Here is a 15527-nt window from a genome sequence, read left to right as displayed (position 1 = left end):
TTTTTTTTTTTTTTTGAGACGGAGTCTCACTCTGTCGCCCAGGCTGGAGTGCAGTGGCCGGATCTCAGCTCACTGCAAGCTCCACCTCCAGGGTTCACGCCATTCTCCTGCCTCAGCCTCCCGAGTAGCTGGGACTACAGGCGCCCGCCACCTCACCCGGCTAGTTTTTTGTATTTTTTTAGTAGAGACGGGGTTTCACCGTGTTAGCCAGGATGGTCTCAATCTGCTGACCTCGTGATCCGCCCGTCTCGGCCTCCCAAAGTGCTGGGATTACAGGCTTGAGCCACCGCGCCCGGCCAGTATTTTTTATTTTTTTAGACCTTCCCTTCTGTGAAGTTGTGAGATTAAATTTTCTTTTTTTCTAGAAGCAGAACCTTTCAAAGCCTTTACAAGATTATATTGCAGATTTCTAAAAGGGGTATTTGAAAAGAGATATTTGATATGCACCTTTTTTTTTTTTTTTTTTGAGGCAGAGTCTCATTCTGTCTCCCCGGCTAGGGTACAGTGGCGCAGTCTCAGCTCACTGCAACCTCCGCCTTCCAGGCTCAAGTGATCCTCTTGCCTCAGCCTCCTGAGTAGCTGGGACTACAGGCGCCCACCACCACGCCTGGCTAATTTTTGTATTTTTAGTAGAGACAGGGTTTCACCGTGTTGGCCAGGCTGGTCTCGAACTTCTGACCTCAAGTGACCTGTCCGCCTCAGCCTCCCAAAATGCTGGGATTACAGGCGTGAGCCACGGAGCCTAGCCAGATATGCACCGTTTTCTAGTCTTATTTGACTCCAACCCTTTGTCCATAGAGAAAAACTGTATTAACATGTTTGTTGATCTTATGCCTAAAGGAGAACAATTTTATGTATATCTATGGGCTGATACTCAGCTACTAGTATATACAATAAAGAAATTGAAATTTTCTTTTTCTTTTTTCTTTTTTTTTTTTTTTTTTGAGATGGAGTTTGGCCCTTGTCATCCAGGCTGGAGTGCAATGACACAATCTTGGCTTACTGCAGCCTCTGCTTCCTGGATTCAAGCAATTCTCCTGCCTCAACCTGTTGAGTAACTGGGATTGCAGGCACCTGCCACCATGCCTGCCTAATTTTTGTATTTTAGTAGAGACAGGGTTTCACCATGTTGGCCAGGCTGGTCTCAAACTCCTGACCTCAGTTGATCTGTCCTCCTTGGCCTCCCAAAGTGCTGAAATTACAGTTATGAGCCACCATGCCCAGCCCAGAAATGGAAATTTTCTGAATTAAGGATTTATTGAAAGCTATTTTAGCTGGGCACAATGGCTCACGCCTGTAATGGGCACCTTGAACCCAAGAGGCGGGGATTGCAGTGAGCCGAGATCGTGCCACTGCACTCCAGCCTGGGCAACACAGCGAGACTTCATCTCAAAAAAAAAAAAAAGAAAACGATTTCAAGTAATAATGAATGGGAGGCATTTTGGCATAAGAGAGAATCTGGACTTTGGAAGTAATTAGTCTAGATTTCAGTCTTTGCTCCACCATTTACCATTATCTGCATATTCCTAGACAAGGCATGTATATTTTGAATCTTTGGCTTTCTCAGTGATGAAAATAAGGGTTTCAATACTTACAGTATCTATTTTATTACATGGTAGTAGATGTTTAGTAAGTTGCTGGTACTTAATTTGGAGTATCAGTAATTAAATGTGAATAATAAAGATCTGAGTGTGTTTAAGAGTTTAAATTAGTCTAGATCAGAGCCTTGCCATGATCACTTAATTTCCTGAACGGATTTCAGATTTCATTTCTCCTGCTACTATCAGAGAAGGCATACTGTCTATTACATAAAGGAAAGCAAAGCTGTCTGTGTGGTCGGAAGGAGAGAACAAAGATCTCTAGTTTTTGCCAAGTTTGTCTCTGGGAATAACTGAAAACAAGACCTGAAATACGCATTCTTAGCAAGCTAAAACCAACAAGCCAGTTGGAATTTAGAGAGTATTTAGATCTCAGCTGAGATTTCACACCAACCCCGTGCAGCGTTTGTTAGTATAAACAGATGAGATATGGAAAGATAAACTCCACTTAGGAAAATGAGGAGACTACACCCTGGTTACCCAATCCCTATCCAAATAGCTGTTTGAGCCATCTTGTTAAAATACTGCACTCCATCTATTATTGTTTGCCATACCTTCTTTGAGTCATGCTTTAGCAAGAGATAGATCAGGGATCACAGTATTTCAAAAGCTAGTCTCCAGGTGACTGACACCTTCTTGTCTTCTAACTTGGGAGAGGAGGAAGTTTGACCAAAGCTGGAGTAGGAAAGTAGTTCACACACTTCTCCAATGTCCCCTATATATTTTACTAGATGTTTGACCAAAGCTGAAGTAGGAAAGTAGTATAGAATAGTTCATACACTTGGCCGGGCGCGGTGGCTCAAGCCTGTAATCCCAGCACTTTGGGAGGCCGAGGCAGGCGGATCACGAGGTCAGGAGATCGAGACCATCCTGGCTAACATGGTGAAACCCCGTCTCTACTAAAAAAAAATACAAAAAAAAAAAACTAGCCGGGCGAGGTGGCGGGCGCCTGTAGTCTCAGCTACTCGGGAGGCTGAGGCAGGAGAATGGCGTAAACCTGGGAGGCGGAGCTTGCAGTGAGCTGAGATCCGGCCACTGCACTCTAGCCTGGGCGACAGAGCGAGACTCTGTCTCAAAAAAAAAAAAAAAAAAGAGAATAGTTCACACACTTCCCCAATCTCCCCTGTGCATTTTACTAGACATTGATTGGGGTTCAGTCTCTAGTAAAATGCCCCAAAAGTAAATAATGCCTTTCTCCCACTGATACTATCAGGCAATTACATTTTTAACTTGCTATAATTAAATGCAGTGCTCTCCAAAATCCTTGGAAAGTCAGTTTATGGAGTCATCTCTGAAGGGAGGAGGAAGGAGAGAAAGGATCATGGAGCAATGGATTTTTCTCAGTAAGACAGACTGGGATGGACCTGCCCAATGGATGGTTTTCTTTTCTTTTTTTTTTTTTTTCTGTCACCTGTCTGTCCCAGACCAGTGGGGGATTTATGGTGGCAGTTGATGACATTAGACACTCGGCCCTAAAAGATTAGAGAAGGGGGTGCCATAGTTAACCCTTATATCCATTGCAGCTAATTTGTACAATGCTATCTCAAGCCACCTTAGGTGTCAATAGACTTTTTTTTTTTTTTTGAGTCAGTCTCACTCTTTTCGCCAGTCTCACTCTTTTCGCCCAGCCTAGAGTGCAGTGGTGCCATCTCAGCTCGCTGCAACCTTCATCTCCCAGGTTCAAGCAATTCTGGTGCCTCAGCCACCCGAGTAGCTGGAGATTACAGGCATGCGCAACCACACCTGGCTAACTGTTTTGTATTTATACAGAACTGGGTTTTGCCGTGTTGGCCAGGCTGGTCTCAAATTCCTGGCCTCCCAAAGTTCTGGGATTACGGGCATGAGCCACCATGCTCACATAATGCCAGTTTTAGCTGACCTTTATTAAGCACTTACTTCCTCCTCTCCCAAGTCAGAAGACAAGAAGGTGTCAGTCACTTGGAGACTAGCTTTTGAAATACTGTGATCCCTGATACATCTCTTACTAGAGCATGACTCAAAGAAGGTATCACAAAGAAGGTATACCCAAATTGGTATGGGATACTTTCATATAATTCTTTTCAAAGATTCAATATTCTCAATTGATAATAGGCAAGATAGCAATATCTGTCTTACAGGATCGTTGAGGAAAATGTGAAGATAGCTATCTTAGTTCCTGAAACAGAGTAGGAATAAATGAGTAATAATGAGAAGATCAGTGTTTAAGAAACTAGAAGGGTGGACTTGGTGGCTCACACCTGTAATCCCAGCACTTTGGGAAGCTGAGGGGGGCAGATCACTTGAGGTCAGGAGTTCAAGACTAGCCTGGCCAACCCTGGTGAACCCTGTCTCTATTAAAGAATATCAAATTGCCGGGCGCGGTGGCTCAATCCTGAATCCCAGCACTTTGTGAGGCCGAGACGGGGGATCACGAGTCAGGAATCAAAGACCATCCTGCTAACATGGTGAACCCGTCCTCTACTAAATAAAAAAACTAGCCGGCGACCCTGGCGGCTCACTGTAAGTCCCAGCTACTCGGGATGCTGAGGCAGGAGAATGGCGGGACCGGAAGGCGGAGCTTGCAGTGAGCTGAGATCGGGCCACTGCACTCCAGCCTGGGCGGCAGAGCGAGACTCCGTCTCAAAAAAAAAAAATACAAAAATTAGCCGGGTGTGTTGGTGGGCACCTGTAATCCCAGCTACTTGAGAGGCTGAAGCAGGAGAATCACTTGAACCCGGAAAGCGGAGATTGCAGTGACCTGGAATCTCGCCACTGCACTCCAGCCTGGACAACAAGAGTGAGAATCTGTCTCAAAAAAAAAAAGAAAAACTAGAGAGAGAGAAACAAAAGTTGATTGTTAGACTGAGGTACGATTCATTCATTTATTCAAACATTTCCTACTTTATGCCAAGGCATTGCACTGGGTCTTGGGAGTATAGATTCCTCCTCAAAAGAAAGTTCCATTTATTTATTTATTTATTTATTTATTTATTATTTATTTATTTATTTATTTATTTATTTATTTTGAGACGGAGTCTCGCTCTGTGCCCTGGCTGGAGTGCAGTGGCCGGATCTCAGCTCACTGCAAGCTTCGCCTCCCGGGTTTACGCCATTCTCCTGCCTCAGCCTCCCGAGTAGCTGGGACTACAGGCGCCCGCCACCTCACCCGGCTAGTTTTTTGTATTTTTTAGTAGAGACGGGGTTTCACTGTGTTAGCCAGGATGGTCTCAATCTCCTGACCTCGTGATCCGCCCGTCTCGGCCTCCCAAAGTGCTGGGATTACAGGCTTGAGCCACCGCGCCCGGCAGAAAGTTCCTTTTAAAAGAGAATTATGGCTGGGCACATTGGTTCACACCTGTAATCCCACCACTTCGGAAGGCGAAGTGGGAGGATCACTTGAGGCTAGGAGTTCAAGACCAAGCTGAGCAACATGTGGGACTCCCCCCATTCTATGCGCCCCCAAAAAAACAAAAAAGTGGGTATGGTGGTACGTGCCTGTAGTCCTAGCTACTTGGGAGGCTGAGGCAGAAGGATGACTTGAGCGCAGGAGCTGATGGTTATAGTGAGCTATGATCATGCTACTGCACTCCAGACTGACAGAGAGACCCTGTCTCTAACAAATACAAAAAATTTTAGGCTGGGTGTGGTGCCTCATGCCTGTAATCCCAGCACTTTGGGATGCCAAGGTGGGTGCATCGCCTGAGGTCAGGAGTTCGAGACCAGCCTGGCCAACATGATGAAACCCTGTCTCTACTCAAAATACAAAAATGAGCTGGGTATGGTGGCAGGTGCCTATAATCCTAGCTACTCCAGAGGCTGAGGTAGGAGAATCACTTGAACCCAGGAGGCAGAGGTTGCAGTGAGCTGAGATTGCGCCATTGTACTCCAGCCTGGGTGACAGAGCGAGACTCTGTCTCTAAAAACAGAAATGAAAAACTGTAAAAAAAGAATTATAATTGGAGTTCTGAAGAAATTACTTTGGTGGGAGCTTGAAGCCTGTGACTGATGTAAGTCTAGCATTCCTCTGCTTCTCTGTTTTACCTCTCTTCCAGAAGTGCTGATAGCCAAACATTATTTTATTGCTGAGCAGAGAATTGGTAGCAAAGCTAATGCAATGTCTCCAGCCAAAACTGCAGTATTCTTTCTCTCTGAACAAATCTGGCATTGCAAAACTTTGGTTGGCACTGAAATGGCAATGAATATTGGCTTGAGACATACTTAGCATTTGACTTATTGAATCCAGCCCTTCCAATATAAATTGGAATAGTCCTTTCGAAATGCGTTTTGGCACTGTGGGTCAAGAACTCTAAAAATAATGTGTATTCTTTGGCTCCAAGTTTTACCTAGATCCAGAAGAAATCCTAAATACAGGCAAACTTTATAAATAGTAGTGTTCATCATAGTACTATTTTAATAGTGAAAATTGGAAGCAGCCATAACATCTATATGTAAATTGTTGTAGCCAGTTAGAGTATTGTATCACCATGGTTGTGAAGTGTATGAAGTTTATGAAGAGTTATAAGGAAGTATTTTGTAAAATGTGCAAAATTATAAATATCTACAAGAGAGGAGTCTCACACAGGTAAGAGAAAATAGAGAAGGCTCAGACCTTGACTTGTATGTAGTGATGTGAGAGGTGGGGTGGAAACGCTGGTTTTCTAGCCAGGAGAGAAAACACCAGAAGACTGCTGTAAAGATCAAAGGCAGAGATGAACGGACTTTCCTCAGCGTACATACAGTCTAGAGTGGAGAAGAAAAGACCATTAAACAGTTTCCCCATAATAATTTTATTTAATTGTAAAAGAGGTTGAATCAAGCCCTAAACCTTTTCCTTGGAGTGTGGGGAACTAGAAAGAAATATGTAAATGTAAACCAATTGTATTACTAATGATTGGAACCACCACAGGGTAGCCTCTCACCCCACACCATTTCTAATCTTTCTCTAATATTTAAACTTTACCAGCCAGGCACAGTGGCTCACACCTGTAATCCCAGCACTTTGGGAGGCCGAGGCGGACGGATCACCTGAGGTTGGGAGTTCAAGACCAATCTGACCAACATGGAGAAACCCCGTCTCCACTAAAAATACAAAATTAGCCGAGCGTGGTGGCGCATGCCTGTAATCCCAGCTACTCAGGAGGCTGAGGCAGGAGAATCACTTGAACCCGGGAGGCGGAGGTTGCAGCCGAGATCGCGCCACTGCACTCTAGCCTGGGCAACAAAGAGCGAAACTCCGTCTCCAAAAATATAAATAAATAAACAAACTCTACCTAACTTATACTAGGTTTAAAAAAAACTGATAGAATACCCAGGTAACCAACCCTGTCTTAGTTATGAATGCAACTGTTTCCAGACAGTGAATGCCAGATGAGTTCAGCACACTAGCTTACTTTGGCTTTTTGAAGAGATCACTAGAAAACCATCCTGCTGACTAGCAGTGAGGTCAGGTAGTTCCCACACAACGCATTTAGTGTGATGAAATAGCGTTTTTACCTTCATCTGGCAGTCTGTTTCCACTTTTTCCCATTCTTTTTACTTTTTTAAAGCCAGTCAAATTTAGCATGAGGGGTTTTATATCTCTTGTTCTTTTTAGACAGATTTACTTTACCATACATAAAAATTTCTCACAAAGGTAAATAGTTTACCTCGTTTGTAAATAACACCGTTACTCCATTTGCGTAAGCCTTTGAGTACACCTTAATATTTCTCTTCCACCCCCCATGTTTAATCTATCATCCGATCCTTTTGGCATTACCTCTAATATAAACCTCAAATATGTCCATTTCTTTTCCGTTTCACTGCTGTTATTCTATTCTATGCCATCATTCTCTTTTCCATGGACTTCATCTATATAATCTTCTTGCTGGTATCTTGCTGTCTTTCATGCTTTCTACAGTTACTTCATATGCAAACAGGAATGACTTACTTTAAAATGTGCATATGATCATGTCACTGTCACTAAATTTAGAATGAAGGGTCTGGATTTAGTGATTCTCATCCCTATCTATACATTCTTTTTTTTTTTGAGACAGAGTTTTACTCTTGTTGCCCAGGTTGGAGTGCAATGGTACGATCTCAGCTCACTGCAACCTCTGCCTCCCAGGTTCAAGTGATTCTCCTGCCTCAGCCTCCCGAGTAGCTGGGATTACAGGTGCCCACCACCACGCCTGGCTAATTTTTGTATTTTTAGTACAGATAGGGTTTCACCATGTTGACCAGGCTGGTCTCGAACTCCTGACCTCATGATCTGTCCACCTCAATCTCCCAAAGTGCTGGGATTACAGGCGTGATCCACCACACCCAGCCTGTTTCTATTTTTTTTTTTAAGTAGAGAACACGGTCTTGCTATGTTGTTCAGGCTGGTCTTGAACTTCTGGGCTCAAGTGATCCTCCCACCTTGGCCTCCCAGAATGCTGGGATTACAGGCATAAGCCACTGCACCCGGCTTGCAGCATTTTTTAAAAAGGTCCCTCATACAGGCACACTATGGTGGCACATGCTTTGGGAGGCCAAGGTGGGAGGATCACTTGAGGCCAGGAGTTTGAGACCAGCCTGATCAACGTAGTGAAATCTTCATCTCTACAAAAAAAAAAAGAAAGAAAAAACAGGGTTCCTCATGTGGTTCTTATACAGGTAAAATGGAAAAATATTGCCTGACATGAATGATCTTTCCCCTGCCTACTTCTCAGACCTTATCTGTCAACTTGTCAAGCTGGTTCTGCCTCCAATGTTTTCTCCCTTCTTGTTTCCTCCCTCCTTCAAGTTTTATTTTACTTTTTAAATAAACTTGTCATTAGAAGAGATTTAGATTAACAGGAAATCGTGAAGATAATATAGAAAATTCCTATAAATCTCATGCTGAATGTTTCCTATCAGCACCTTGCATTATTAGTGTGGTACACTTGTCACAATCGATGAACCAATATTGATACACTATTATTATTAATGGTTTTTTTTTTTTTTTTGAGACAGAGTCTCGCTCTGTCGCCCAGGCTGGGGAGCAGTGGCGCGATCTCAGCTCACTGCAACCTCCGCCTCCCGGGTTCACACCATTCTCCTGCCTCAGCCTCCCAAGTCGCTGGGACTACAGGCGCCCGCCACCATGCCCGGCTAATTTTTTTGTATTTTTGGTAGGAACGGGGTTTCACCATATTAGCCAGGATGGTCTCGATCTCCTGACTTCGAGATCCACCCACCTCGGCCTCCTAAAGTGCTGGGATTACAGGCGTGAGCCACCACGCCCGGCCACTGATACACTATGATTAACAAAAGTCCATTCTTTATTCTGATTCTCTTAGTTTTTACCTGATACTCTTTTTGTGTTCCAGGATCCCATTTAGGGCACTGCATACCATTTAGTAGTCATATCTTAGGTTCCTCTGGGCTGTGACAGTTCCTGAGCTTTTCTTGTTTTTGGTGACCTCGACAGTTTTCAGGAGTACCAGTCAGGTATTTTGTAAAATATTTCTCAATTGACATTTGCCTGATGTTTCTCTCATGATTGGAGCTGGGATTATGGGTTTTTGGCAGGAAGATTTACGGAGGTAAAGTGCTATTTTCACTACAACAAATCAAAGGTACTTTCAGCATGCTTTATCACTGTCAGTGTTTTGGCCTTGATCACCTAGCTGTGGTATTGATCACCTAGCTGTGGTAGCATTGGTCAGGATTCTCCACTGTTAATCACCCCGCCACTGTTTCCATACTGTATTCTTTGGAAGGAAGTCACCATGCCTAGCCCATTCTGGGAAGGAATGAAAAGTTATGTTCTACTTCCTTGAAGGTAAAGGTAAAATACCTACATAAGTTACTTGGAATTCTTCTGCACAGGATATTTTTCTGTTCTCCCCAATTTATTTATTCAGCCATGTATTTATATTATGAGTATTTTATTGCTGAAAGTGTTTGAGCTTTAGTCACTGGGATCTTTTTCAGTTGAGTCCTCTATCCTTTTTTTTTCCCCTTGGTAGAGATGGGATCTTGCTGTGTTGCCCAGGCTGGTATTGAACTCCTGGCCTCAAGCAGTCCTCCCACCTTGGCCTCCCAAAGTGTTAGGATTACAGGCATGAGCCACCACTCCCAGCCTCCTCTATCCTTTTGACCACAAGATTCTCTAGGCACATCTTATATATTTCCAGCCCCAGTCCTACAATCAGCCACTTCTCCAAGGAGCCCTGATTCTTTTTATTAGAGAATAGTATTAGAAACCAAGATCTGGGCATTAGGTGTGCTTGCTACTGGGATATTGTTGCTTGTAGGGCCTTTCAGCTGACTGAGCAAGGGATATGCATGTGTATATACTAAACTAAGTTTTTCTGTATGCAGTCATCTGTATCTATATTAAGCTAAACATGAGTTGATGTTTCCAATTGTGTCCATTACCACTCTGTCCATTTTAGCCTTCTTCCTTTGGTTATCTGTCACCTCCCACTTTTACAGTGAGAAAACTGGCTTTCACCATTCATGATGTTTACTTAATTGTTCAAATCTGGGATACATATGCAGATATAGTGGCTTCAGAATTAATACATACTGCCATGGAGAAAAACCTTATCAAGTAGAGGACTGTGCTTATGTGTAATTCCTGTTGCCTTTAGTCTTACAGACTTCATTTCCAAAGTTTGTTAGTTGGCACCCCATCCCTCTTTGAGGAGGTTGTTTCACATATTTTCTAGACAATTAGATTCTTTTGTCAAAGTCTGTGTTCCATCCAGAGATCCTCTGATCTCTTAAATGATGTTTTAAATTTACATACATTAAGGTTCACTCTGCTGTAAAGTTCTGTGGGTTTTTATCTGTCTCAGAGTTTTTGCATATGTTGGCCTTCTGCCTGGAATACTCTTCCCAGATATTTCCCCATGACTGGCCCCTTATCTTTCATTCAGATCTCTGCTCAAATATTATCTCCTTGAGGAAGCTTTCCTTGAGCACCCAATCTAAAGGAATCTTCTAGAACAAAATGAAAATTTTGTTAGTGTATTTTCTTCAGTATGTGTGGTTTGTTTTGACCAGTCTCCATTTAGTAGGATGAAAATTTAAAGAGGGCAGAGACTGTATCTGTATCTTGGATATATAGTGAATGTATGTTGATACATGAGTGAATAATCCTGTCCTAGGTGTGTCCAGCATCGCTTATTTCTAGGGCATAGTTTTAGTACTGATCAGTAGTGATTGAAAGCAGGCTTGTTCAGTTGGGTTTCCAGCTCACCTTGCTTTACTACTTAAAAAGTGTTTTGGTTGCAAATTAGGTTAAGTGTTTCAGTATATTAAAGATGGCAGTCACTCTGTTCTCTCCTGCAATGTTTATAACCATTTATTTAAGGTTATTATTATTATTATTATTGAGACGAGGTCTTTCTGTCGCCCAGGTTGGAGTGCAGTGGTGCAGTTTACTACAGTCTTGACCTCCTCAGGCTCAGGTAATCCTGAGTAGGTAATCCTTCTTGAGTGGCTGGGACTACAGGAGCACCACCACACCTGGCTAATTTTTTTGTATTTTTTTTTATAGAGATGGAGTTTCTCTATATTGTCCAGGCTGGTCTTAACTCCTGGGCTGAAGTGATTCACCCACCTTGGCTTCCCACAGTGCTAGGATTGCAGGTGTGAGCCACTGCGCCAGCCTAAAAGTTATTTTAGTGAGGGATGTATAATCTCTACTCCTACTTAGAATTACATATCAATACCAGCCAGGCGTGGTGGCTAACGCCTATAATCCCAGCATTTTGGGAGGCCGAGACAGGTGGATCACCTGAGGTCAGGAGTTTGAGACCAGCCTGGCCAACATAGTGAAACCCCATCTCTACTAAAAATACAAAAACTCGCCAGGCATGGTGGCAGGCACCTGTAATCCCAGCTCCTCGGGGAGCCGAGGCAGGAGAATCGCTTGAACCCGGGAGGCGGAGGTTGCAGTGAGCTGAGACCGTGCCACTGCACTTCAGCCTGGGGGACAAGAGCGAGACTTCGTCTAAAAAAAAAAGAAATACTGTTAATACCACGGATTTCCCAGCTCGGCTGTACATTAGAATCAGCTGAGGAGCTTTAAGAACAAACACTGCTTCCTGAGCTCTTTCCTGCCTTACTGATTTTCAGGAAAATTCTACAAATTTGTAATGTTTTAACAACCAGCTTGGCATCTAGTCAGAACATTTGACATTAAAAAACCCCAACAGCCAGGTATGGTGGCTCACGCCTATAATCCCAACACATTGGGAGGCCAAGGCGGGAGGATCGCTTGAGCCCAGGAGTTCAAGGCCAGCCTGGACAACATGGTGAAATCCTGTCTCTACCCAAGAAAAATAGAAAAATTAGCCAAGCGTGGTGGCACACACCTGTGGTTCCAGCTACTCAGGAGGCTGAGATGGGAGGATCATTTAAGCCCGAGAGACAGCGGTTGCAAGTGAGCCAAGATCGTGCCACTGCACTCTAGCCTGGGCAACAAGAGCCAGACAGAGTTGGTCTGAAAAAAAAAAAAAAAAAAATCCCAAAACAAAATTTAGAAATACAATGTATTAATGTAAAATGAGATTTTCTGATAATGTCTAGAGGATTTCAGCTTATAGCCATGATGACTGAAGCTTATACAGAAAGATCCTTTTAACTTGGACTGATTCTTCTACAACGATTTAAGCCCATACTGTGTGCTTGGTACTAGTGAATATTACAATGAATTGTTCCCTGCTCTCAGAGAACTTACATTACCTCTGAGAAGGCAATAGAATGAATGTAAATAATCATAAGATAGGAAACAATAGGCACATAAGAGAGAGATAAAACAATTTTGGTATTTAGAGGAGGGAGCAGTCATTTGCACACTGGGAAGACGTTAAGATGAGTCCAATTCCAGTTCTTTTTTTTTTTTTTTTTTTTTTTGAGATGGAGTCTTGCTCTGTTACCTAGGCTGGAGTGCAGTGGCATGATCTCGGCTCACTACAGCCTCTGCATCCTGGGTTCAAGCAGTTGCCTTGCCACAGCCTCCTGAGTATCTGGGACTACAGGCGCGCAGCACCACTATGCCCAGCTAATTTTTTTTTTTTTTTTTTTTAAGTAGAGATGGGGTTTTTTACCATGTTGGCCAGGCTGGTCTTGAACTCCTGACCTCAAGTGATCCGCCCATCTCAGCCTCCCAAAGTGCTGGGATTACAGGCGTGAGCCACCACCCCGGCCTAGAGTCCAATTCTTAAAGAGACTCCACAGCGAGGAGGAGGAGCCCTGGACATCCCAATCCTTTAGTGGGTTGTAATGTAGGGCATTGAAAGTTAAGGGGGTCCTATTGGAAGCCAGAAGGGAATAGCCAAATGAGAAGAGTCCTATAATGGTCAGGACCTAAAATCCAGACTCAGAACTGTCAAAGCCAGCAGTTCTTAAAGGAACTTTTCGATTTCAGTATTTTAAACATTAAAATTTTTTATTGCAAGTTTTTGTACTACATGTATAATTATAAAAAATGAAAACTTGGCCGGGCGCGGTGGCTCAAGCCTGTAATCCCAGCACTTTGGGAGGCCGAGACGGGCGGATCACGAGGTCAGGAGATCGAGACCATCCTGGCTAACACGGTGAAACCCCGTCTCTACTAAAAAAATACAAAAAATTAGCCGGGCGAGATGGCGGGCGCCTGTAGTCCCAGCTACTCGGGAGGCTGAGGCGAGAGAATGGCCTAAACCCGGGAGGCGGAGCTTGAAGTGAGCTGAGATCCGGCCACTGCACTCCAGCCTGGGCGACAGAGCGAGACTCCGTCTCAAAAAAAAAAATAAAATAAAATTAAATAAAAATAAAATAAAAATAAAAATGAAAACTTGTATACCTAAAAATCTAAACTTCGGTTTTTGAATTTTGTTTCATTTTTTTAAGCTCTGGAAAAGAAATGCATTCCACATTAAACCCTTGACATTGCACGTAAAGGAAACTAAATTCAGAGTTAAAATGTGCCTGTCCATGGCCATAGGGTACAGAATTAGGCAAGAACTTCAGTTTTCAGACTCATCAGTCCGTGCTACTACATTCTTGTCAGGTTGAGATCAGTCTCTTTGCCCTAGGGCTTACTGGGTGTTTAGAGGAGTTTCTTGAGGATGGAGACTATATCTTACTTATTTTCTATCCCTCCAACATAGTAAGTAAGTGCTGTATAGAATAGGCATGTAGCACATATTTGTCAAATGAAAGGATGGATGGATAGATGGATGGTTTTGGCTTTTATATTAGACTTTGAAGGAATGCTAGAGTTTAGCTCTGTGGAAATTCTGGGCATGAGATGTGTATATACATGAACTGTTAGATTTGCTAATATTGGATATCTGAAGGGAAATAGTGAGAAAATACTGTAACTGCAGTGGCTTACGCCTATAATCCCAGCACTTTGGGAGGCCAAGGCAGGAGGATTGCTTGAGCCCTGGAGTTGGAGAGCAGCCTGAGGAACATAGGGAGACCCTGTCTTTACAAAAAACATCCAAAATTTAGCTGGCTATGATGGTGTACACCTGCAGTGCCAGCTACTCAGGAGGCTGAGGTGGGAGGATTGCTTCAGCTGAGCAGTCATTGCACTATTGCACTCCAAACTGGGTGACAGCAGGACCCTGTCTCAAAAAAACAGTGTGGGGGGGTGGGGTATGTTAGGTTTTACACAGTTCATATAAACTAGGTTAATACCAGTATATAAAACGAAATAAGTTAATGAAAGGCATGGCGTTTTACAGGAAAGGCTCATTACATCATTATTTAGAGGTTGAGTATTCCTTGTCCAAAGTACTTGGAACCACAAGTGTTTCAGATTTGGATTGTGTTGAGATTTTGGAATATTTATGTTATACTGGTTGAGCATCTCAAATCTGAAATGTTCCACTATGCATTTCCTTTGAGACATGTCAGCACTCAAAATGTTTCAAAAAATGTTGGAGCATTTTAGATTTCAGATTTGGGATGCTCAACCTGTACTATCAACAGAATAGTTGTTTAGCATTAAATAATATTTTGCTTAGCCCACAGGTTGAACAATCTTTAATTTTTCAAACTTGAATTTGAGAGGAGAATATTGATCTTAGTCAGTACTCCTAGTTGAAAACCTTGAAATTTTAAAAGGAATTATCATTTTTTTAGTTCTTTATGTGTCTAGAACAGTTAGCTGACTGTATAAATTCTGAATCAGTGAAGTTTTACCATACTTTCACACCCACTTGTAACATTTTTTAGTGTCTCTTCCTAGCAGCATTTGGTGTAAAAATACTCATATGTATACTGTTGGTTTTTCTCTAAGTAACTTTTTGTTTTTATCCTTCTTTTCAGGATCTGACTGGCATAGAATCTATGGATCAGTGTCGCCATACCTTGGAACAGCATAACTGGAACATAGAGGTATAATAGGATGCATTCTCAGCTTATTTCTTTTTCTCTGGTCTGATTAAGAATCAAAACCATATGTTTTTCCATAGCAGGAATCTTTTCAGTAGATTTTTTTCAGAATTACGACTCTAAAAATAAAAGTGTGGGCAGGTAAAGAATGTGAGAAAGTTTATACAATCATAGAAAAATTTGTGACTAAATCCCTCAGTATAGTGCCCCACCCCTTACTGTTTGTTAGTATCTTGTTGGGAAAACAACTGGTTTTTGTATATTTAGTTTTTAACCAGATGTCTTGATGTGAACCTTCTTCTTACATATTTTATAGTTTATTCTTTGAGATTGTCTGAGTAGTCATGTTCTATGCAACTCTTCTCCTTGACCATGAATTAGCTAGAATTAAAACACTGTCAGTTGATAATGATAATAGTGTTTTGTCCTCACTATAATGCCTTTGAAATGTGTTTTTTTTTTTTTGTTTTTTTTTTTTTTTGAGACGGAGTCTTGCTCTGTCTCCCAGGCTAGAGTGCAGTGGCATGCTCTCTGCTCACTGCAAACTCTGTCTCCCAAGTTCAAGCGATTCTCCTACCTCAGCCTCCTGAGTAGCTGGGATTACAGGCG

General features: G+C 42.6%; 1 protein-coding gene across 1 annotated transcript in view; it reads left to right on the top strand.

Annotated features, from left to right (window-relative positions):
• FAF2 (Fas associated factor family member 2) overlaps nt 1-15527 on the top strand; it is a 63268-nt gene that overhangs the window by 16898 nt on the left and 30843 nt on the right. The window contains exon 2 of the mRNA XM_010386385.2: nt 14853-14921. Coding sequence (XP_010384687.1) covers nt 14853-14921 — 69 coding nt within the window. The remainder of the gene's footprint in view (nt 1-14852; nt 14922-15527) is intronic.

The sequence above is a fragment of the Rhinopithecus roxellana genome, chromosome 3 (genome assembly GCF_007565055.1).
Source record: "Rhinopithecus roxellana isolate Shanxi Qingling chromosome 3, ASM756505v1, whole genome shotgun sequence".
Taxonomy (NCBI): Eukaryota; Metazoa; Chordata; class Mammalia; order Primates; family Cercopithecidae; genus Rhinopithecus; species Rhinopithecus roxellana.
Note: the sequence above shows the minus strand (reverse complement) of the source record. Positions and strands in the feature narration are given on the sequence as shown.